Raw genomic sequence first — 21898 nt, 5'->3', positions numbered from 1 at the left:
CTGCTTTCATGGCCGATCCTGGGTGGAAAACCCTTCAACGTGCTCAGGCCGACGTTGTACAACTTCTCAGCGGCCTTCTTAGTGGGCCCCTGCTTGATAAACTTCAGGCAAAGAACCTTCTAACCGACGAAAACTATGAGAGCGTCCGCAGAAGGAGGAAAAACGACGGCGATACTGAAGCCGCAAGGGACGTGATCACCCTTCTGAAGAAGACACCGAAACCAGCGTATGACAGTTTCTGCCAAGCGCTTCGAGAGGTCGACGGAGGAGAAACTGTTTTGAGTGTACTTCAAGCCAATCCCGGTTAGTGAGCCTTTGGAGTGTAACATTCAGTAATTATCAGCACTTTTTTTTCCGGCAATTTAGTAGGAGAAGCCGTCAGTAATACCACCGGCGTCGATGTAAAGACTCAGTATACCCAGTGGCGCATTTAGTTGACAAGATACTGTATTTAGGTTGACTCGAAGAAGGTTTGGGATACAAATGTGTAGACGACTTCAAATATTAGTTTAGGGCATAGCCAGCGGCAGCCACAACCCAAAATGGGCAGGTAGGCAGTGTACTAGGCACTCTATCCCGATATTTTTAGCATCAGGGCTGCAGTAGAGTCTGGCCTGGCTTTTTCTCGCCTACAAAACACGATGATAAACGGTATTTAGGCAAACGTACAAACTTGTGTGGATGTAGTTTCCCTCTTGCATTATCTTATCATCTCTTTTATGTATTTCGCAGGCGTGCTTCCTGAAGCGATCAACGAGTCTCTCATTCGCGTTGTCGCTACCATAGCAGAAGCAAAATGGCAGAAGCTCGTGGTCTTTTTGGAACGAAAAACCAATGCCATATCACAGTACAAAGAAAAGTCTGATGAGAATCTCGTTCGGGCTATGATGGTCATAGAGGATTGGGTAGCAGAACGCGGTCGAGGGGCAACGGTAACTGCTCTTATTCAAGCTTGTGAAAAGTGCGGCATTCACAGAGACAACATTGAAGCTGCTTACAAGGCGAATGTTTTGTAGAGTACAATTCGTTTCCTTTTTCTTTTTCTGCATAGAATCCGGTACATCATTTTTACGAGCGATTTTTAGTTAGCTTGTAGCTGCTGGAACTTTTTTCTTATGTGACAAATATGCATTCAAGTTACACTATTGGCAGATATGAAGGCTATCACGTGATCACAACAAGATGTCGAAGGTCTCTGGCCTTCTCGGCCGTTCTCTCGTTCGTCAATTTGAATCGAATGGCTGGGAAGTGCTTGGCACTGCATTCTCACGCGCTACGGGCTCGGTAAACGCTCGCGAAACCATTCCGCACCCCGAAAATGTTCCTCGCAGCTCCGAAAAGTGGACCTTCGCGACGAAAACGTCGACGAATCGTCTCCTAGATGACTTCTCCCCGTCGATAATCGTCCACTCGGCAGCAGAACGACGTCCGGACGTCGTCGAACGCAACGAAACGTGGAAACGACACGAATCAACGTCGACGCGACAACAACACTAGCGAAATACACGACGGAACACGCTTCACGAACGAGCACGATCTAGATAATCTCCGACTACGTATTCGACGGCACGCGTCCGCCGTAGGCGCCTACGGACGAACCGAACCCGCTCAACCAATACGGCATAGCGAAGCTCGTCAACGATCCTTCGGCAATCGTTCTTCGTGTGCCCGTTCTGTACGGTCGCGTGGAAACGCTTGCCGAGTCGGCCGTCTGCCGTCATAGATTTATAAGATATCTATGATGCTGTGCTCACGTCGAAAAGCTGGCTGTTATGTCGGATTACGAGCGTCGGTATCCGACGAGCTTCGATGACGTTGCCGTCGTATGTCGTCAAATTGCCGAGTCACGAGAAGACCCTCGTTGATCTGACTTTCCTCTTCACCTTTGTATGAAAGTGGAAACCCACTCACTGACTGTTTGCTCTTCCGGAACAAGAGGCCACAGCTGTTTTCTGATTTACTGGACGTAATTGTCATTGCTCTGTTCCTTAGGTCCTTGGAAGCGAGTCCTACAAAGCAAGTAGCTCTAATAAAAGAAAGTCCTAAAAGAAAAGGAGCCGCCACATACGGCAGCCCAGTTAGATGGTATTTCTTGAAGTGAGGGACGGACAGTTGGATGGGATTTTCAGTAGGAACCTCCTGAATTTAGTAGTCACTTTATAGCAGACACATCTGTTCAGTGGACACAAAAAGTAGTGTTCTCTCATATGTCTGTCATGGGGAAGTAGTAGAGCGCGATTCCCTTGTTGTGATGCAACAGCCAATCGCATATCAATTTGCGCAAAAACGAGCGAATGCCACAAAAAAAACGGGGAATGCTACGAATGCTAAATATAGATCAAGCAAATTGCATTACGCTGTCCTAATGACATAATTAGCTGCTCCATCTGTGATTGGCTATTGCATCAATGTAATTACAGACTAACAACGCTGTCCTAATGACATAATTAGCTGCTCCATCTGTGATTGGCTATTGCATCAATGTACAGACTAAGACTAACAATCTGTACAGTGATCCGCCTGCCACGTCCAAGAATGCCTTATAGCGGGCGAGTCGATCTTTGCGTCGTCGCCTCAACACCAAACGAATTCAAAGCCGCTCGAAAGGTGTTGGAGCACGTAACCAATTCCACATTCGAGGGCCCCATCGACTGCTTCAAGATCGGAACCAGACAATTGATGGTCATCTTGTATTACATCGAATGGAATGAGTTCAACGAGGGCGAGGAATCGCCGCTTAGAATCGGCTTGGTGATTCCCATCGAGATGGGTCGCGAAGCGGCCGCGCAGTTAGTCAACAACATCTCCCACACGACTCTCAATCCGTCGATGATCGTCATGGTTGGAATAGCGGCCGGAAACGACAAGGAAGTCGAACTCGGCGACGTTCTCGTTCCCTTCTTCTTTCGCGACGCGAGAAAAGAGTTCGAGGGTAGCAAGCGATCCGTCGACGCTCAAATGGTCTCTCTTGAAGAGATTATGAAAACGATCGTCAGGCCTGTTGGCGTCATTGGAGAGTGCCCGTGGATGAGCCTTATACCTGACGATATGAAAGATACGCCCTCTCCCATTTACCTTCAAGACTTTATTTTGTCAAAGGTGCAATGTTATATATTGATGCGATATAGCACTTTCTCACTTTCACTCTCCGCGCTAATAGATTCCTTCCGACGAGGTAAAACTGGAGAAGATCTTCAAAGAGATTGACGAAGGTCATCCTGAATGGAGAAACGATGGTGAATGCGTGCCAGACGAGGCCATCGTCGAAGCAGTTGAAAAATTGAAAAACGAAGGTTACATCCGCGTCAAAGGCCAATATGATGACGTCCTTTCACGCACTGACGCTGGGCAGAAGTACGTGGAACAAAATTCTGAGAGATCACCAAAAGGACACACCGTCTTTCCAAAGTATCAAAGAATGCCCAAAATTCACACAAATGGCATCTTTTCGGGCGATGTAGCAGTCGACTTTGAGAAAGCTGCAGAATCTGTCGGACAGAGAAAATTGATTGGTTACGATATGGAAGGCTATTCCTTTATGCACAGCGTCATGGGCAATCTCAACAACACAATGGCTCTCTTTGCAAAAGGGGTCTCTGATTTGGGCACAGGAAGATCAAAAATGAGATTTTTTCAAGGATATTGCACTGCGTCTGCGACTGCCTTTGTGTGCCACGTGATCAAAGGCCGCAGCTTCCTTTTTCCCGGCTTCAAAGAGGTGTGCCTAACAAATAACATGAATCGTTGTTATTCATGTAGTTTTTTCTGGTATTATTTAGGTCGGCGAAAACCGTTTTCAAGAAATTTATAACGATGCTCTAAAACGCGGCTCGGTAACAGTAAATCGTTGTCGTGTCACTGTTGTTGGTCAAGACGGCGCGGGCAAATCGTGTCTTGTTGATTCACTTTTGAACAGACCCTTTGAGAAAGGTAAAGCGAGTACAGTAGGAGCGGCTGTGGCAATGACCCACACAGCAGCAAGCGGCTGGGTTGCTACTGACAACAGGGACCACTTAGATCCGCTTATTGCACAGGGTATCTATCGCATGAATAGGCAGCAGTCGGCATCGAAGAGCACGCAGAAAAAATCGTCTGAGCCGTCTCATTTTGTCAAACGACAGTCAGAAAAAGCGGAAGAAGCAGAAGAAGCAGAAGAAGCAGAAGAAGCCAAGCGTCACGCCACTACTAGCACTTCTACAGTAGACGCGGAATCGGTCAAACCATTAGAAGGTGATTTGAAAGCAGTTGGCGAAGAGGCGAAAACGCTTACAGTTAATCAGCAACAACTGGTGAACAGTTTACTCAAGAATAAACCGAGTGAAGAAGATCTTAGCAAAGGAAGCTTTGGCCTCCACGATATATGGGATTTGGGTGGTCAAGAAGTTTACCTCGCAACTCATTCGGCTTTCATGCCAGACAGTGAAATGTTTGGGTTGTCTATGTACATGATTGTAATGGACATCTCAAAATCGCTGTCCGATAAAGCGCGGTCGTTCCATCGATCATCGGACGAAGTAATAGACCAGACAGACGAATTAGGCTGGATTTACGCAAATGGAGACTACCCTCTGTACTGGTTTGGCTCAATTACCGCGTCGCACGAAGAGATGAGTAGAGGCGACCATTGGCTAGGCAAGGACGAGGAGGTGGCTCCTCCTCCTGTCTTTGCAATTGGTTCTCACCGAGACGTCTTAGACAGCGACAAGAAGAAGTTCCCTGATTCAGCGTCTGTAGAAAAGTGGCTGAGGGGCCAAGGACAACTCTTTGAGCAACTTCTTAGTGACAGCGACTTTATGAAACACATTGTCTTACCGAAGAAACGCGGAGTTAAGGAAGACGATCAAGACTTTTGCGAAATGGTTCATTTTGTCAAAAGAATTTTTCTTGTAGACAATTCCGCGTCCGGGTCAAAGTCAAAGCCTCCTTGTAAAGGTGTTAATGAAATTCGAGACCGAGTGGATCGCATGACGACGACGTATTGGAAAGGAATGAAAAAACAGCCTCTTTTCTGGGTTTACCTTGAAATTATTCTATTCCGTTGGAGCAAATACATGAAAACGGTTGTGGCTAAAGTTGACGAAATAGCAGATCTCGCTCAGAATCCAACTATCTGCAATATTTCAAGTCGTGACGAAGTCGAAGTGGCGCTGAAATATCTAGCAAACGTTGGAGCGATTCTCTATTACCCGGAAGTGGACGGTTTGAAAGACGTTGTATTCACGAGCCCTGAATGGGTGATTAAAGCACTGTCAGCGTTTGTGACAGCTGCAATGCCGGGCCCATTTTTGGAGCAAAAGTGGATAGATCTAAAAAAGAACGGCGTAATGTCTAATGACTTGATGGAGCATCGTCTCGAACAAATGCGGGGTGTCCACTCTAGCGATTTCGAAAAGAAAATTGAAGACGAAAATAGACTAATTGTGCGACTTTTGGAGCTTCTTGACGTCATCACGCCGGTTGAAGGATCACCCAAAACCGACTTTTATGTTCCTTCAATGCTGAAAACGCCGTTTCTGTATTCTCCTACTTATTGGGAACATCTCACTTCATCCGACTCGGAGCCTTCTCGTTGCAATCTCCCCGGTCCTCTCATCGTAATTCCAACAAAACTAAAATTCGTCCCAGAATGCCTCTTCTTCCGTCTCATAATCCGTTTCCTCAAGGTGTATCCGAATAGACCGCGGCTTTCTCGTCATCAGTGCATCTTCCTGGTTCAAGATAAAGACTCGCCAGTAGAAGGTACGCGACATCATTTATTTGAAATCGCATATCTGTAATTTTTCTTGCTTTCTGCTTCCAGTTGAAGTCGAATTGTTGTATCACAGTCGAGGCAAATGGGTCGCTCTGACAATTCATTTCATTGATGAAGAAGAGGACCCCGAAAACATAAGTAAACAGTTCTTGGCCACAATCAAGAATGAGTTGTGCAAACAAATGAAAAGTGTTTGTCAGCAAGGCATGAGAGGCTTCAAGTATAGTATCTGCTGTCAAACAAAGAAAGCCGTTCGTAAAGACGAGGAGTTTGGCATTGATTTCAAAAGTCTTCCTGTGACCTTGGACGAGGATTGTGGCTCTTCACCGCCATCAAAAATTCCTAAACTCTATAATCCATTTGGTGAACCACTGGCTGTAAAGCGAGATGACTTCCAAATCAACTGTTGGTTCGGGCGCCAACTTCTCACTGCTAGATTATCATCATCTCAAGGTAAGATGTCAGAAATGCGTTAGACTTGATCATATTCGTTTCGTTGTAGATGCACTTCCTAAGAAGATCGACAAGTCTTTCATTCGCCTTGTGGCGACCCTAGTCAAGGCAAATTGGGAAGAATTTGCTGTTAATTTGGGACTAAATGCCCGTGACCTACCGCAATACCAAGAAAAGTCTAAAGACAACTTCATTCGGGCCATGATGGTCATAGAGGGTTGGGTTGCAAAATGCGACCAAAAGACGGCGACGGTAGATGCTCTTCTTGGAGTTTGTGAAATGTGCGGTATTCACAGAAATTACGTCAAAAAGGCTTACAGAGAGAAACAGTCACAGTAACGTTATGCTATACCCTATAGTACGGTACAGTTGCCTTTATTCTATTTACCTAAATTAGAATTAGGTCGTCTGGGCAAGAAACTGGCCAATATTTTTATCGTCTTTTTTTGTGTAGCCACAAGCTATTGATGTTGAACTAAATATCATGTACTGTATTGCCAGACGAACTACAATCACGTGATCACAACAAGATGTCGAAGAAGGTCTTGATTACGGGCGCTTCTGGCCTTCTCGGCCGTTCTCTCGTTCGTCAATTTGAATCGAATGGCTGGGAAGTGCTTGGCACTGCATTCTCACGCGCTACGGGCTCGGTAAACCTTCGCGAAACCATTCCGCACCCCGAAAATGCTCCTCGCAGCTCCGAAAAGTGGACCTTCGCGACGAAACGTCGACAAATCGTCTCCTAGACGACTTCTCCCCGTCGATAATCGTCCACTCGGCAGCCGAACGACGTCCGGACGTCGTCGAACGCAACGAAACGGAAACGACACGCATCAACGTCGACGCGACAACAACACTGGCAAAATACACAGCAAAACACGCTCCACGCACGAGCACAATCTACCTGAGCACCGACTACGTATTCGACGGCACGCATCCGCCGTACGCGCCTACGGACGAACCAAACCCGCTCAACAAATACGGCATATCGAAGCTCGCCAGCGAACGAGCCGCTCAGCGACACGATCCGTCGGCAATCGTTCTACGCGTGCCCGTTCTGTACGGTCGCGTGGAAACGCTTGCCGAGTCGGCCGTCACCGTTCTGCTCGATGCCGTGGCTCGCGTCGAAAAGCCGGCTGTTATGTCGGATTACGAGCGTCGGTATCCGACGAGCGTCGATGACGTTGCCGTCGTTTGTCGTCAGATTGCCGACAAGCGGCTTGTCGGTTCGGATTCGGTTCGAGGGGTCTATCATTGGAGTGGGCCCGACGAGATGACGAAGTACGATATGGCTGTCGAGATGGCGAAGCTGTTCGATTTGCCTGCCGAGCACGTGGTTGCGAATAAGGAGCCGTCGAAAGGCGCGCCGCGGCCCTATAATAGTCAGTTGGATACGTCGCGTTTGGAAGAGCTCGGTATTGGGCAGAAAACGTCATTTCAAGATGGAATTCTATCATTGAAGGAGAATTTGTTATCAAAATTAGGGTAATACGTCTTGTCTTATAATTGTTTTTATATTTTTCTTCAAGGCAGCGGTGCTGTACGTTTGAAAATAAGTATTTAGCTGCGCTTACTATCACGTAGTCAACCAAAGCAGTCTTTAGCCTTCTCGGCAGTTCTCTTGATCAGTTTTTGTCTTTGTCAAAAAATGGAGCTTTTTTGGTCGTTCTTTTGTTTGCCAATGTGTCTTCCAAGAGATCACAGATTTTATTTATTTACACATACGGGTTTCGGTGGACCGACAGCCAGGGACTGCAAGAGCTACTCGACCACTATGGATGACAGTACTTTATAAGAGTGTGGTACAGATAGCCGTGAAACTAGAGATAATAATGTAGGAGTGAAACTGGCGGCAGTGGTTGCAGGCTCTCCTTTGAGCAGGCATCGTGACTATGACGTGATCCGTAGCTACTCGGAAAGTTTGAAAGACGCATCAAGCGAAGTACAGCGAAAGTGATCTTGGTATCTATAGTCTAAACTCTAGCTGCCTTGCTTGTAGTGGGGAGCGGAGTCCCTTCACGCGGCATGTGAAAATGGACATGATGAAACTGCTGAGTACCTTATCTCAGCTGGAGCTAACGTCGAAACTTTGGATAAGGTTATTATAAGTTTGCTATGGCTATGAAGTATTTTTCATATCTTGCTATATCAGTTGGGAGCAACTCCTTTTCTAAAAGCTGTTTCAAGTGGAAAATTGAAAGTGATTAATGTGCTTCGTCGACATCGTTGCAACATTAAAGCAAGAGACGATGTTAGTGGTAGCAGTTAAAGATTTAGGAATACCTAATAATGGAGAGTAGAGAGGCGATGGAGCGCTGGCCCTTGCGAGCGCAATGGGTCATTTGAAAATTGCAGAGCGACTTGTTGACATGGGGCTTGACGTCAACGAAGTTCATGCGGTATTAGAACGTGATAGATTGAAAGGTACATGACTTCTTGTCGTTTATGAACGCAAAGGACGGTCACACTTCACTTCATTGGGCCTGTCGAGAAGGGAACGCTGAAATCGCTAGCTACCTTATTTCAGCTGGAGCTGACGTTGAAGCTCGGGATAAGGTCTTGATTAGGTTGAAAATGGGCTGAATTCTCAAGGAATGTCTTAATTAAGGATGGAATGACGCCCTTTCTTCGAGCCGTTCTCAACGGAAAACCAGGCGTAATGAGTGTTCTTTTTGAACACGGTTGCAACATTGTTTCCAGAACTTACGTAAATAACAGGAATTGATTGTAATTGGTCTTAGTATTACTACAAGGTTTGTAGAAAGGTCATGGAGCTTTAGCTCTAGCAAGTCAAAGCGGTTATGTAGAAATCGCAAAGCAGCTTATTGAAATGGGACTCGATGTCAATGAAATCAGTCAGGTATTGGGACATGACCGCCAGTTTAGGCGAATTATGTAAGAATTTTCAGAATGGCTACACATCGCTTCACTGGGCATGTCAAAAAGGACATGTTGAAATTGTCAGGATCCTAGTTTTAGCTGGAGCCAGACTGGAAGCAGTAGATAAGGTCCTGAAAAATTTTCTTCTTTAAGCATTTATTTACGGGCTAACTTTAGTGGGGAATGACTCCATTTCTTCGTACTGCTTTTAATGGAAACCCAGAAGTAATGCGCGTTCTCATTGAAGAAGGCTGCAACACGTCCGCAAAGGACAAAGTAAGCAATGGATTATGGATTAGACATAAATGCAGAGGTTATTAACAGTGGACTGTAGGGAGGCGATGGAGCAATGACACTTGCTTGTTCTCAGGGTCATTCGAAAATCGCCACACAGCTTGCTGATACTGGACTCAGTGTCAATGAACCAAACAACGTACTGGATATCGTGGCCGCAATTGACGTGTACTTTATGAATGTTTAGGATGGTGATACGCCACTTCATTTGGCGTGTCGGGAAGGACACGCTAAAACGGCCGAGTTCCTGATTTTAGCTAAAGCTGATATTGAAGTGAAGAATAAAGTAACAATATTACCGTTTTGCGTATACCATATAACATGGGCAATAGTTTGATAGGACACCTCTTCTTGAAGCTAAGCACAGCAATCGAGATGACGTTGTTGCTCTTCTAAAAAATTTCACTGCGACAGGAAGACAAACTTTACAGGTATCTTCCTACCGCGGCTTCATGCACCTAAAGTCTTCTGATTGCCTGTGATTGACTGTTTATATTAGGTCGATGTAGGGAAAGACGAAAGTTTGCCTTTGTACGAAGACCGTTTTCAAGAAATTTATGACGAGGCTCTAAAACGCGGCTCTGTGACGGTGAATCGTTCTCATGTCATAGTCGTCGGTCAAGACGGAGTTGGAAAGTCGTGTCTTGTCGATTCACTTTTGAACAGGCCGTTTGAGAGAAACAAAGCGAGCACGGAAGGAGCGGTCGTGGAAATGACGCACACAGCAGCAAGGGGCTGGAAGGCTACAGATAGCAAGGATCACTTGGACTCGCTTGTTGCTCAGGGTTGCTATCGCATGAAGCGGCAGATGTCGGAATCAAAGAGCACGCAAGAGAGCTCGTCTGATTTTTCCAAACAATCAAAAGACCTTGACACCGAATTAGATGAATCAGATGACGCAGAAGAAGCAGAAATATTACCAGAGAGTAAAAATTCTCCGGAAATGACAAGCCCAGATGAAGTAATAAATAATGATTTGAAAGCTGTTGGCTTGGAGGCGAAAACGCTTACACCCGATCAACAACGACTAGTACACAGGTACCTCGAAGATAAACCGAGTGAAGAAGAACTCAGGAGACGAGCCTTGGGAGTTCGCGATATATGGGACTTGGGTGGACAAGAAGTTTATCTCGCCACTCATTCGGCTCTCATGCCAGACAATACAACATTTGGGTTGACCATATACATGGTTGTAATGGACATATCAAAATCGCTGTCCAAGAAAGTGCAGTCGTTTCATCGATCATCGGATGGCAAAGTAATAAACCAGACAAACGAATTGGGCTGGATTTGCACAAATGGAGACTTTCCTTTGTACTGGTTTGGCTCAATTACAGCGGCCCACGAAGAGACAAAAATAGGCGAGCATTGGCTGGGCAGGGATGAGGATGTGCGTCCTCCTCCTGTCTTCGCAATTGGTTCTCATCGAGATGTCTTGGACATTGACAAAGAAAGATTTTCTGATTCAGCGTCTGTAAAAGAATGGCTGAGTGAGCAAGAAAGACTCTTTGAGCAACTCCTTAGTGACAGCGAATTCGTGAAACATATTGTCTTGCCGAAAAAACGCGGAGTAAAGGAGGACGATGACGTTTTCCGCGAGATGGCTCATTTTGTCAATAGAATTTTTCTTATAGACAATTCCGTGTCCGGATCAGAATCTCCTTGCAATGGTGTCAATGAAATTCGAGACCGAGTAGATCGCATGACGATGACCTATTGGAAAGGCATGAAAAAACAGCCTCTATACTGGGTTTACCTTGAACGTCTTCTATTCCGTTGGAGCAAAGACATGAAAACGGTTGTGGCTAAAGTTGACGAAATAGCAGATCTCGCCCAGTATCTAGCTATCTGCAATATTTCAAGTCATGACGAAGTCGAAGTGGCGCTGAAATATCTAGCAAACGTTGGATCGATTCTCTATTACCCGGAAGTGGACGGTTTGAAAGACGTTGTATTCACGAGCCCTGAATGGGTGATTAAAGCATTGTCAGCGTTTGTGACAGCTGCAGAGCCGGGTCCATTGATGGAGCCAAAGTGGAGAATTCTAAAAAAGAGCGGAGTGATGTCTAATGACTTGATGAAGTATCGTCTCAAACAAATGCGGGTTGCCCTCTCTTACGATTTGAAAGTCGCTAATCAGGAGCAAATTGAAGACGAAAATAGACTAATTGTACGACTTCTGGAACTTCTTGACGTCATCACGCCGGTTGAAGGATCGCCCCAAATTGAATTCTATGTTCCGTCGATGCTGAGAACGCCTTTTCTGCCTTCTCCTACTCATTGGGAAAGTCTATCAAACTCGCAGCCTTCCGCTCGTCATGGTCTTCCAGCTCCTCTCATTGTCCTTCCGAAAAAATTAAAATTCGTCCCGGAATGCCTTTTCTTCCGTCTTATAACTCGCTTTCTCAAAGTGTATCCAAGTAAACCGCGACTGTCACGTCATCAGTGCATCTTTCTGGCTCAAGATAAAGACTCGTCTGTAGAAGGTATACGCCCAATGTTTACTATCAAAGCGACTACTATACACGTCTCTTGTATTCTTTTTTACAGTTAAAGTTGAATTGTTGTATCACGGTAGAGGTAAATGGGTCTCTCTGACGATTTGTTTCGTCAATGAAGAAGATCCAAAAAAGATAAGCAAAGACTTCTTGGCTTCAATCAAGAAGGAGTTGTGTCAACATATGGAGAGTGTTTGTCGGCAAGGAATGAGAGGCTTCAAGTATAGCATATGCTGTCAAACAAAGAAGGCCGTTAGTGCGGACAACGAGTTTGGTATTGATCCCGGAAGTCTTTGTGTAATAATCAATGAGGATGGGGGTTATTCACCAGAAAATGCCAGGCTCTATAATCCATCTGATGAACCACTGACTGTAAAGCCAGAAGAGTTTCTTAGAATTAACTGTTGGTTTGGGAACCAACTCATCAATGCTTCACCTCAAGGTAAAAAAACAGAATTGCTTTTGGGCATGATCATGTCTGCTTCATTCTGCAGATGCGCTTCCTAAAGAGATCAACCCTTCTCTCATTCAAGTTGTCGCGAGCCTAGTAGAAGCGAAATGGCAGAAGCTCGCGGTCTTTTTGGAACGAAAAATCAATGCCATATCACAGTACAAAGAAAAGTCTGATGAGAATCTCGTTCGGGCTGTGATGGTCATAGAGGATTGGAGGGCAGAATGCGGTCAAAAAGCGGCAACGGTAAATGCTCTTATTCGAGCTTGTGAAAAGTGCGGCATTCACAGAGACATTATTGAATCTGCTTACAAGGAGAATGCTTCGTAGTAAGTGTCTCACTACTGTATTGTTTCCTTTTCTTTTTCCGCAAACAGTATATAGAATCGGGTCGCATGTTTTCTTCAGTCTTTTTATACAATTACGTCTTTACAACTGTACAGCTAAACAATATTTGTATGGGGCTTTTTTATTTACCTTTTCTAGCTGCTGAACTTTCTTTATGTGGAAAAATGTGCATTCAAGTTATTGGCAGATAACACGTGATCACAACTCGAGGAATGTCGAAGAAGGTCTTGATTACGGGCGCTTCTGGCCTTCTCGGCCGTTCTCTCGTTCGTCAATTTGAATCGAATGGCTGGGAAGTGCTTGGCACTGCATTCTCACGCGCTACGGGCTCGGTAAACGCTCGCGAAAACGTTCCGCACCCCGAAAATGTTCCTCGCAGCTCCGAAAAGTGGACCTTCGCGACGAAACGTCGACGAATCGTCTCCTAGACGACTTCTCCCCGTCGATAATCGTCCACTCGGCAGCCGAACGACGTCCGGACGTCGTCGAACGCAACGAAACGGAAACGACACGCATCAACGTCGACGCGACAACAACACTGGCAAAATACACAGCAAAACACGCTCCACGCACGAGCACAATCTACCTGAGCACCGACTACGTATTCGACGGCACGCATCCGCCGTACGCGCCTACGGACGAACCAAACCCGCTCAACAAATACGGCATATCGAAGCTCGCCAGCGAACGAGCCGCTCAGCGACACGATCCGTCAGCAATCGTTCTACGCGTGCCCGTTCTGTACGGTCGCGTGGAAACGCTTGCCGAGTCGGCCGTCACCGTTCTGCTCGATGCCGTGGCTCGCGTCAAAAAGCCGGCCGTCATGTCGGATTACGAGCGTCGGTATCCGACGAGCGTCGATGACGTTGCCGTCGTTTGTCGTCAGATTGCCGACAAGCGGCTTGTCGGTTCGGATTCGGTTCGAGGGGTCTATCATTGGAGTGGGCCCGACGAGATGACGAAGTACGATATGGCTGTCGAGATGGCGAAGCTGTTCGATTTGCCTGCCGAGCACGTGGTTGCGAATAAGGAGCCGTCGAAAGGCGCGCCGCGGCCCTATAATAGTCAGTTGGATACGTCGCGTTTGGAAGAGCTCGGTATTGGGCAGAAAACGTCATTTCGAGATGGAATTCTATCATTGAAGGAGAATTTGTTATCGAAATTAGGGTAAAACGTCTTGACTAATAATTGTTTTTCATGTTTCTTCTTTTTCTTTGTCGGTGTCTACGATGGAAGGGGTGTCCTTCGATTGCTCCTTGCCCTTGGCTACTTTCCTCTCTGGTATGACTCTTCTGAATGCTTCGCGCCAGTCCTTGCTTTCCTCGAAAGCGGACAGAATTTCGAACACTGCGGTAAGACGAACCCTTTCTCTTCCATTGGTAATCAAGACTCAAGTTCATTGCTGACCGTGATTCACTGTGAGAACGGATCGAGACGCTAGCCGTATGTACTCTGCTATGGGCAGTTGTGCGTGGCCGATGCCAGCTTCCATGGCCTTCTTGTAACAGAGCCCCTGCGAAAGGATTAGTCGTGCTACTTCTCATTTAGTGCAGATCCGTTGCTCACCTTATGGTGATTATGATCCACGAGACCGCCTATGATGTAGACCTTTCTCAAGTCCAACTCTATAATGTGTCTTGACAATGTGGAGTGCATGTACATTAATTACTTTTCACCTGTCATAACCTGATCCGATTCGGACGTCAAATAGACCAAGTTTTCCTTTTCAAAAATATCCAGATAGGACTCTTTGTGGATGTGAACGTTCCAGCTGGTGTATCCCGGAGCAGATTCGATCATCTTCGCTTCGGTTTTACCTCCGAAGTCGGTCAAGTGAAGCTAAAGAACGGGGATAAGACATCCGCGCGGACTCGACTCCTGCAACGTACGTTCATTGGGCGCACGGCGCGTCTGTTGCACGCGTAGCTGCGCTGTATCTGATTGACAAGCTTTTTAATATTCTAGGAAAAGAGCAGACGTCTAATGAATGAAATATACCTAGGTCACTGATTTCTGCACCCTGTCCTCCATCAAGTCGTCAAAGCTCAGATCAATGACGACTGTTTGCATATCAGACGGAGATGGAATACTTGATTCCTTTTCTTTTATCATTCGTCTCTCAATCCGATCTAAGAGTGAGCGTCATGCATTCGTTCGTTCGTTTGATGTGTAGTGGGCTTCCTGACAGCTTGGTCTTCCTTCTGCTATTCGTCTTGCATTGGAGGCTTTCCTCTTTTCCTTTCGCGTCGCTTTTCGGCGTTTCTTTGCCTCCATCCATCGTTCCCGCTTTCTCAAGCGCTTTCTTTCGCTTTTAGACACTGGCTCCGTAGGAACGGAACCAGTGTCTTCGTCCATGGAGGCAAAATTTGACGACTCTTTGCCGCAGTGTTTACAATCCTACCGCGCGTTATGGCGCTTTTCAAAGTCGCCGAATGGTCGAAAGATAGCGAAATACCACTGAATCTTGGCGAATCGACGATGCTGACCTCCAAAAGGCTGCGACGGAAAAGCCGAAAAAGAAAGAGCGATCACAAAAGCGCGGAATCCCCGAAAGAGGCCTCACCACTCCCTCAAACGCTAACCCCAACCGCTCGAACGCACCTTAACGATCGAAAACGAGTTGCAGCAAATCAGAAAACATCGAAAGTGACATCGAGCGTTTGCAAGAGGCTCGAGGAAGGCCAATTCCGCTACATCAACGAGAAACTGTACACGACGCGAAGCGAAGAAGCGATCGCTCTATTCGAAGACGATCCAGACCTGTTCGAGACCTATCATCGAGGATTCCAAGCCCAAGTGGCCAAATGGCCGGCCAATCCATTAGAAAACATCGTAGCAGACATCAGAAAAATGTACACGTAGAAATTTGGAAGTTTGATTAGAAAGCCACAAGAGGGTCGTTCTTTTAGGGATAAGTCTCTCGTTGTAGCTGATTTTGGATGCGGAGAGGCGCTGCTGGCTCGCAGTGTGCCTCAGTCGGTGCACTCTTTCGATTTAGTGTCTGTCGACCCGTCGATCGTTGCTTGCGATATGGCGAACGTGAGAGCTTTGTTGTAGTGTTAGCCGTTCACGTTTTGTCTTATCTTTGTTAGGTGCCTTTGGAGTCGGCGTCGGTTGACGTTGCCGTCTTCTGCCTGTCGTTGATGGGCACCAACTTGATTGACTTCGTAATGGAAGCTCGAAGAGTTCTTCGAATAGGGTAAGTAAGTACCCTTACTGATTCCTTTTGGGTGCATATTCCTTATTTATTTATTTATTTGACTCCTGTGTTTTAGTGGTGTATTGAAAATTGCTGAAGTTGCGAGTCGTTTTTTGAGTATTGAGCAGTTCGTTACGGCGGTGACGTCGTTAGGGTACAGTTTTCTTGCTCAGGTGAAACACGAAATTTGATTCAGTGCATACCTGCCAACGTAATTCAATTGGTGCTATTTTCAGAATCAAACGAGCAGCTTTTTCGTTTTCATTGACTTCAAGAAAACGGCCAAGAAAGTCACACAGAAAGCAGTTGCCAAAACGAGGCTGTCCCTTAAGCCTTGTCTGTACAAGAAGAGGTAACAGAAGATGAACACAGGTGACACATTGAGTTTTAATTAACTAATGAAGAAAAATTAATTTATTTGCGTTCCTCAACACAATCATTCGCCTTCTGAAGAGCCACTGCGGATCAGACTTATATTGAGACAGGTACAGTACAATATTATAACCCCTCTTCCTTTCCCTCGCGAAATTCTCACCATGCGACCCCAAGTTTGATACACACACACACACACGTGGTAACTAAGCTAACAAAGAAAGAACGAGTAGTACAGCTGTTTGATCGATGTGAACACACAAGCGGCATCAGCTGAACTATGCAATTTCAACGCCGTTTAAATTTAGCTGAGACGGCAAAGAGTTTTCGGCTTTTTGCACGTCTTTCTCGCCTTGCAAAGTTGATAAATTCCAAGCGTCACCAATCCGGCGACGTAACAAATATTTATAATGAAAACGAGAATCGCCGTCGTTGGACTGGCATTCGTCGTTTCCATGTGATACGTGAGAAGAATGACGGCGAAGCCCGTTGCATCCGCGTAGTTCTCCAAGTTGTATCTAGTTGCATTTTTGTAAGGTCGAACTCCGATAGAAAAGGCGATGAAGACAACGCAAAGGGCCGTGAATACCAATTGCTCGACGTCGCCGTCTTGACCGGCAAAGACGCGCAAGACAACGGCAACGAGCAGTCGACGTAGGATGAAAATAATTCCCATGTACTTGCGGTAAGCACGTTGGTACGGAGAGTGCAGGCATCGAAGCCACTTGGCCCCTTTCCTCGCATCGCTTCGACTTAGGAAGTCTTTGTCGTTTAGTCGGTTCTGGTTCCTGCTCGGTCCATATAGTTGTAGAAGAACGTAGAATACTAACGGAATGAGACAGCCGTAAACCGCTAGCTCGGTCGCAGCTATGACGACGAGTATCCAATGTTCCGACGAATTACATTCTATGAAAGGATAGGCTTTCATGTACTTCATGGCGCGATTGCCGAGTTCGTGTTCGCAGGGCATTGCCACTTTGAGTGCATTGCTGACTATAGGAAAGTACATGACGATCAGAATAAGCATCACGTTGCATTTGGCTTGTTTGAGCGACTTCTTTTTGAGTTTTTTCGCTTCTTTTGGCGACAGCTTCTGACATTTGTGGCTGTAATAGTCAACCGCAATTTTGAGTACTATAAGCAGTCCCAGTACCAGAGGGAAAACGCCCAGAAGAGCCAGTTTTCCTAATGGTTTGTAAGCGATTGGAAATACGCAAGCGATTTCGCCAAAATGGAAGTTGACGACTTTGACGACTCGATCCAGTCCAATCAGACTGAAAAGCTGCTTGAAAGTGCAAAATTTGCAGTTTCGTTTCAAGGGCGTCGACTGAATAGTCCCAATTATCTGCAGAAAGACAATGATAGTCGTAAAGGTGATCTTTAGGGCCGTTAACTTGAGCTGACTAAAGATCACGAGAAAGAGAATCAAGAAGTACGCTTCGGCGACAAACAACGGAATTGTTTCCGTGGCAGCAAGTGTAACGATGACAACGATTTCGACCCCAATCATAAAAATTCTGATTCTGTTTAAATGCTTTGACGATATGCCGCAAGGTCGTACTTGCTTCACTATCCAAAGCACGAATAGGAATAGAACTAGGCACCCGATTACGATGTAGACTTTTGGCAAGCTCGCGTTCACTGCCGCGCAGGGAACGCAGTCGCCAAGCAACGATACGTGAGTACTTGGCGCGCACTCGGAACACAGGCGTCCTCCTGTGTTCGTCGCACACAAGCAAGTCTGATTACATGTGATGTTCGAAGCGTTTTGCGACAGCCAGCACTTGCAATTGCCACTAGGATTGCAGCGATTCTTGTGTACAAATGCGTTTTGCTTGCAGTCGTAAAGGGCCACGGTTCGTCCGGTTGTGAATGGGTAGAGGTCTTTGCCGAACTGAATGGAGCTGTTTTGTAAGCTTTCGTTACACGTGGCGTCCTTCGGACACAGAAAACAGTTCCCACTGTGACCGTAGAATCCTTGAGAACAGTTGCAGAAGATTCTGTAGTAGTAGCTGCTGTCCAGTAGGAAAACGCCACGGTTGTACCTTTTGAAGTTAATTTGCTGACAACTGTAGGGGTCGGTACTGCGTTCTTTGAACCAGAAGTTGCTTTTCGGCTCTAGAAACGTTGGCAGTGGATTTGAAATGTTAGAGGCTTGCAACTGTTCGTTTCCTCTCACGTCGAATCTCGCTGCAGATGCGACCAACGAAAATGCCAAAGGAATATCTCCGTTCAAATCATTGTTGGCGAAGCTGACGAATACTATGTCTAGCATTTCAGACCGTGGTTTCGTTAGTTGTCCAGCGAGTCGGTTTCGAGAAAGGCTAATACTTATTAGATTTGCAAAATATGTCCAAAGAGAGACAGGGATGGTTCCATTTAGTCCACAGCCGGAAAAATCGACAATTTTTAGATTCTTTAGCAAAGAAAGTTTGTTCATAACTTCGTCTAGTAAAACGTTGAGAGGATTATGCGCAAATCTTATCACTGTTAGGTTCGGCGTTCTAAATTTATCAAAATAAGAGAAGCGATTGTGAGAGACGTCGATTGATTTGACACGATTGTGCGAAAGTAAGGAATTGGGAAGTGCTCCGTCTAGCAAATTGCCGCTTACATCGAGTGTTTGTAGGAATGGCATTTTATCAAAGCAATTTGGAAGCTTTCCGGTGATTTTGTTGTTCTGTATTAGGAACTCTGTGAGGTTAGGTGCTTTTTCACCAAAATCTGCGGACATCTGTCCTGTCAAATTATTTCCTCTCAGGTGCAAGTTTGTCAGTCTAGGAAGTAGCGGCAATTTGCTAATATCGCCGTTCAATTTCAATTCTTCCAAGTCGAGATAATATAGTTTTGAACAACGGGCAATGCCATTAGGTAAGCTCCCTGTAATTCCTGTTTGGCCGAGGCTTAAAACTCGAAGATTGTTTAATCCAAAGTCATCAGGAATATTTCCAGTTATGTCCTCATTGTATGCAATTTGAAGCTTTTCCAACGCGTAAAACGTTGATAAATTCTTCCATGGTAGTTCTCCCCCAAAGTAATTAAAAGACAACGCAAGTTGAAGAATTTTGTTCGACCTAGGAAGCCGCGGTAGAACAGCACCAATGTTTCCTGATAACGAGTTCTTTGAAACAACAAGTTTTTGTAATTCAGGTAAAAGGAGAACTGACGGGGGAATGGTTCCTGTCAAATTATTGTCATACAGAGTAATACTCTGGACAAGCCACGTCGTTTTAAGGCATACAATTCCGAACCAATAACAATGGAAAACTGACTTATTCCACGGGCAATCAATACTGCTTTTCCACTGATTTCCATTTGCCAAGCGATAAAAGTCAATCAACGCATTTCTTTCTTTTTCCTGTTCACTGGTTAAGGAGAAATTGATCTTGGCGTGAAATGAAGGTCGAGTATGGAGATGTTCCTGACTTTCGTTTTCAACGGCTTTTATTTGGCATTTCACTCCGGGGCGTTCGTCTATAAATAAAAATGAAATGTTACCAGACAGTCAGTTAGACGGCCGTCGTAGATCAAGTTTTGTTGTTTTAGTGCCACGGTCGCGTCATCAGTTTGGTATGCACACCGTTTAGTGAGAATCCTTCCAGTCAGTAGTTTGTCGTGAACGCTGGGTTCTACAGCTACATGTATTCAAATACCACCTTACCTTTTCCATATATGATATAAGCAAAGGAGATGAAGAGAAAAACAGGCAATGCCATTATATTGAAAAGAGAGAAATGCTATGTACGGGAGCGTAGGCACGTATCTGAAACTCTCACATTTTCACGTTTGGCAAGTCTCTCCTCCCATTTTCGTTAAAGACACATGCAAACTTCTTGTCGTCGTCGCACAACTACGACCACGTCTGTGCGTCAGATAAAACTACTATCATTTTAGTGAAGTAGAATGATGACAAAGCCTGGCGTGGAGCGACAAAGAGCGCCGCCGAAGTCCATCATGCAGCTGTTATATGTACGTACGAGTGAACGACGCTTCATTTGGCCATCTTGGCGGCCATCTGGGGCGATACCAAAATAGCACTAGCCTTATAGACCAAACTTGATTAGTGAAGTATCCCTCGGCTCCACGATTTGTCCCTCTTTTTTCATGGGCATTGCTTGGAAGTTAAACAGACGAAAAATAAAGTGAGACAGGCAATATAACAAGGTACGTACAAACGGGTTAAACAGTATAGAGCCAACAAGTGAACACGCACAATTCGTCACCCCTCTCTGACATAGGCATCAGTCGAGTTCAGACACTGCTGCGTTATAGCGTAATATCCCGTGCACTTTGAATTCTCAGGACTCGGGGAAGTGCAGTAGCAATCGAGTAGACGTGCACCAATGGGATCCCGTAGAAGAGGTCGAACGGCCGCCTTGCAGGCCGACGTGCACGATTTCACCTTCGACGGATCGCACTCCTTCATGTACGGCTGAACGAGAGAACTGCACTCGGGATTCGTCGCGCAGGCGGCAAGAATGTCGTCGCACACCTGCGGCACTCGAACAACTTTCCCAAGACAGTAGTAGGAGATGACCGACAAGCCCGCCTGACACGCCGTATCATTCCCACACGATACGTTCACAAGGTTATAACCTATGGGGTCCTCAATCAGCGCTTTAAAACTCTCTTTGCAACCTGATGAACATGACGTCGTCTGACCGCTATTGACACCGGCGCACTGTTGATAGAAGGCTTTGAGCAATATAGCGCATGACGGCACGTAGTTGCACGTCGCACCGGCGTACACATTGCTCTGATAGGCACTCGGCGGCACCCCGCACGTGCGCTGTATGGCGCTCGCCGTCTTGAAGCAGGTGACGTCGCCGGGACCGCAAATGCAACCGCGCATCGTTTTATCGTACGTTGAATCGCAGTAGAAATTCGACTGTTCATTCTGGCACGTCATTGGGCAATTGCTTTCGGTCCAAGCGGGACCGCATGCCAATACGAATCGATTATATGTCCGATTACACGTCGCATCCGCGAGGCAAGTATTAGTAAATACTTGTGAGCAAATAATGGGGGACGGACGCAGCGGCGGTAGGGAACACTTCGGGGGCGGGGGCGGAGTGATTCCTTCGCACAGGCTGAAGAAGTTCGCCTTATAAACGTAGCAATAGTAGTTGTCCTCCTGGCATTGACACGTGTTGTAGTTGCGTGCGTTTGGATCGGCGATGAGACGATTCCAACTGTCTAGGCACGCCTTCGAGCAATTGTTCGCGTATCCGGAAAGCACGGTGCCGCAGTCATTCGTATAGGCGCTAAGCGATGCGTTGCACGTCGCGTTTTTCATGCAGTCGTTCTGCGCGTACTCGCAGTAGTACGGCGGCGTCGGTGCGAAAATCAGAGCTGCCAGTGCAGCAAGTAGAAGCACTTTAGCAACTATACAGCGCATGAGGAAGACGACGAACGCCTGGCTGAAGTCCACTGCTCACTGCTTTCGCGACGAGATGACGTAATGTAAACATTCCCTTGCGCTAAGAGGTCGTCGACTCCTCTTTTCAGTCCTACCGTGTACGTCAATTTTTCTACACTTACTATATGTTATATACCGTGCTTAGAAGCAGCAGCCTCAGCTTTGGCTGTCAGCACATATGCACTGGCTTATAGCAGAACACGCATCAGCTTGACCTGCCAATCTCAAATTT

At 46.2% G+C, this 21898-nt stretch overlaps 9 protein-coding genes and 1 pseudogene across 13 annotated transcripts; 7 read left to right on the top strand and 3 right to left on the bottom strand.

Annotated features, from left to right (window-relative positions):
- Position 1: 1 nt before the first annotated feature.
- Positions 2–1145, top strand: LOC136190132 (uncharacterized). 3 transcript variants are annotated; one of them, XM_065978324.1, is made up of 6 exons: positions 2–303; positions 367–401; positions 456–470; positions 514–550; positions 607–651; positions 733–1145. In XM_065978324.1, exons 1-6 carry the CDS (start codon positions 9–11, stop codon positions 1014–1016), a joined length of 711 nt encoding a protein of 236 aa, XP_065834396.1. In that variant the 5' UTR covers positions 2–8; the 3' UTR covers positions 1017–1145. The 3 variants fall into 3 exon arrangements, with proteins under 3 accessions (XP_065834396.1, XP_065834319.1, XP_065834472.1); XM_065978247.1 differs by having other exon boundaries at positions 604–651; XM_065978400.1 differs by lacking the exon at positions 607–651.
- Positions 1146–1182: 37 nt separating this feature from the next.
- Positions 1183–1865, top strand: LOC136196100 (methionine adenosyltransferase 2 subunit beta pseudogene; annotated as a pseudogene).
- Positions 1866–1937: 72 nt separating this feature from the next.
- On the top strand, positions 1938–6696 carry LOC136188947 (uncharacterized). Its single transcript, XM_065976804.1, has 5 exons — positions 1938–3099; positions 3161–3718; positions 3780–5739; positions 5801–6205; positions 6255–6696. Exons 1-5 carry the CDS (start codon positions 2482–2484, stop codon positions 6542–6544), a joined length of 3831 nt encoding a protein of 1276 aa, XP_065832876.1. The 5' UTR covers positions 1938–2481; the 3' UTR covers positions 6545–6696.
- Positions 6697–6734: 38 nt separating this feature from the next.
- Positions 6735–7923, top strand: LOC136190030 (methionine adenosyltransferase 2 subunit beta-like). The gene is made up of 2 exons (XM_065978141.1): positions 6735–6855; positions 6903–7923. Exons 1-2 carry the CDS (start codon positions 6736–6738, stop codon positions 7692–7694), a joined length of 912 nt encoding a protein of 303 aa, XP_065834213.1. The 5' UTR covers position 6735; the 3' UTR covers positions 7695–7923.
- A 19-nt stretch (positions 7924–7942) lies between these two features.
- On the top strand, positions 7943–12844 carry LOC136185921 (uncharacterized). The gene is made up of 16 exons (XM_065973172.1): positions 7943–7989; positions 8044–8147; positions 8205–8303; positions 8358–8456; positions 8506–8604; positions 8663–8761; positions 8814–8912; positions 8967–9065; positions 9115–9213; positions 9263–9361; positions 9420–9518; positions 9567–9665; positions 9712–9810; positions 9879–11865; positions 11930–12319; positions 12372–12844. Exons 1-16 carry the CDS (start codon positions 7980–7982, stop codon positions 12656–12658), a joined length of 3867 nt encoding a protein of 1288 aa, XP_065829244.1. The 5' UTR covers positions 7943–7979; the 3' UTR covers positions 12659–12844.
- Positions 12845–12880: 36 nt separating this feature from the next.
- LOC136187402 (methionine adenosyltransferase 2 subunit beta-like) lies at positions 12881–14024 on the top strand. The gene is made up of 2 exons (XM_065975025.1): positions 12881–13008; positions 13056–14024. The coding sequence occupies exons 1-2, from the start codon at positions 12889–12891 to the stop codon at positions 13845–13847; spliced, it is 912 nt and encodes a 303-aa protein (XP_065831097.1). The 5' UTR covers positions 12881–12888; the 3' UTR covers positions 13848–14024.
- On the bottom strand, positions 13786–15070 carry LOC136187493 (tRNA methyltransferase 10 homolog A-like). The gene is made up of 7 exons (XM_065975134.1): positions 14863–15070; positions 14696–14805; positions 14566–14637; positions 14353–14515; positions 14243–14301; positions 14084–14189; positions 13786–14023 (listed from the first exon to the last, which is right to left on the bottom strand). Exons 1-7 carry the CDS (start codon positions 15029–15031, stop codon positions 13872–13874), a joined length of 831 nt encoding a protein of 276 aa, XP_065831206.1. The 5' UTR covers positions 15032–15070; the 3' UTR covers positions 13786–13871.
- A 23-nt stretch (positions 15071–15093) lies between these two features.
- On the top strand, positions 15094–17296 carry LOC136187583 (ribosomal RNA-processing protein 8-like). 3 transcript variants are annotated; one of them, XM_065975398.1, is made up of 7 exons: positions 15094–15528; positions 15586–15715; positions 15769–15875; positions 15952–16048; positions 16112–16247; positions 16329–16360; positions 16800–17296. In XM_065975398.1, exons 1-5 carry the CDS (start codon positions 15155–15157, stop codon positions 16229–16231), a joined length of 828 nt encoding a protein of 275 aa, XP_065831470.1. In that variant the 5' UTR covers positions 15094–15154; the 3' UTR covers positions 16232–16247; positions 16329–16360; positions 16800–17296. The 3 variants fall into 3 exon arrangements, with proteins under 3 accessions (XP_065831470.1, XP_065831399.1, XP_065831320.1); XM_065975327.1 differs by having other exon boundaries at positions 16785–17296; XM_065975248.1 differs by lacking the exons at positions 16329–16360; positions 16800–17296 and having other exon boundaries at positions 16112–16292.
- On the bottom strand, positions 16552–18522 carry LOC136196009 (putative leucine-rich repeat-containing protein DDB_G0281931). The gene has a single exon (XM_065985541.1). It carries the CDS (start codon positions 18520–18522, stop codon positions 16552–16554), a length of 1971 nt encoding a protein of 656 aa, XP_065841613.1.
- Positions 18523–20342: 1820 nt separating this feature from the next.
- Positions 20343–21710, bottom strand: LOC136187225 (uncharacterized). Its single transcript, XM_065974822.1, has one exon. The coding sequence runs from the start codon at positions 21643–21645 to the stop codon at positions 20467–20469; it is 1179 nt and encodes a 392-aa protein (XP_065830894.1). The 5' UTR covers positions 21646–21710; the 3' UTR covers positions 20343–20466.
- Between the last annotated feature and the right edge of the window lie 188 nt (positions 21711–21898).

This window comes from Oscarella lobularis, chromosome 1 (genome assembly GCF_947507565.1).
Source record: "Oscarella lobularis chromosome 1, ooOscLobu1.1, whole genome shotgun sequence".
In the NCBI taxonomy this organism is placed as follows: domain Eukaryota; kingdom Metazoa; phylum Porifera; class Homoscleromorpha; order Homosclerophorida; family Oscarellidae; genus Oscarella; species Oscarella lobularis.
Note: the sequence above shows the minus strand (reverse complement) of the source record. Positions and strands in the feature narration are given on the sequence as shown.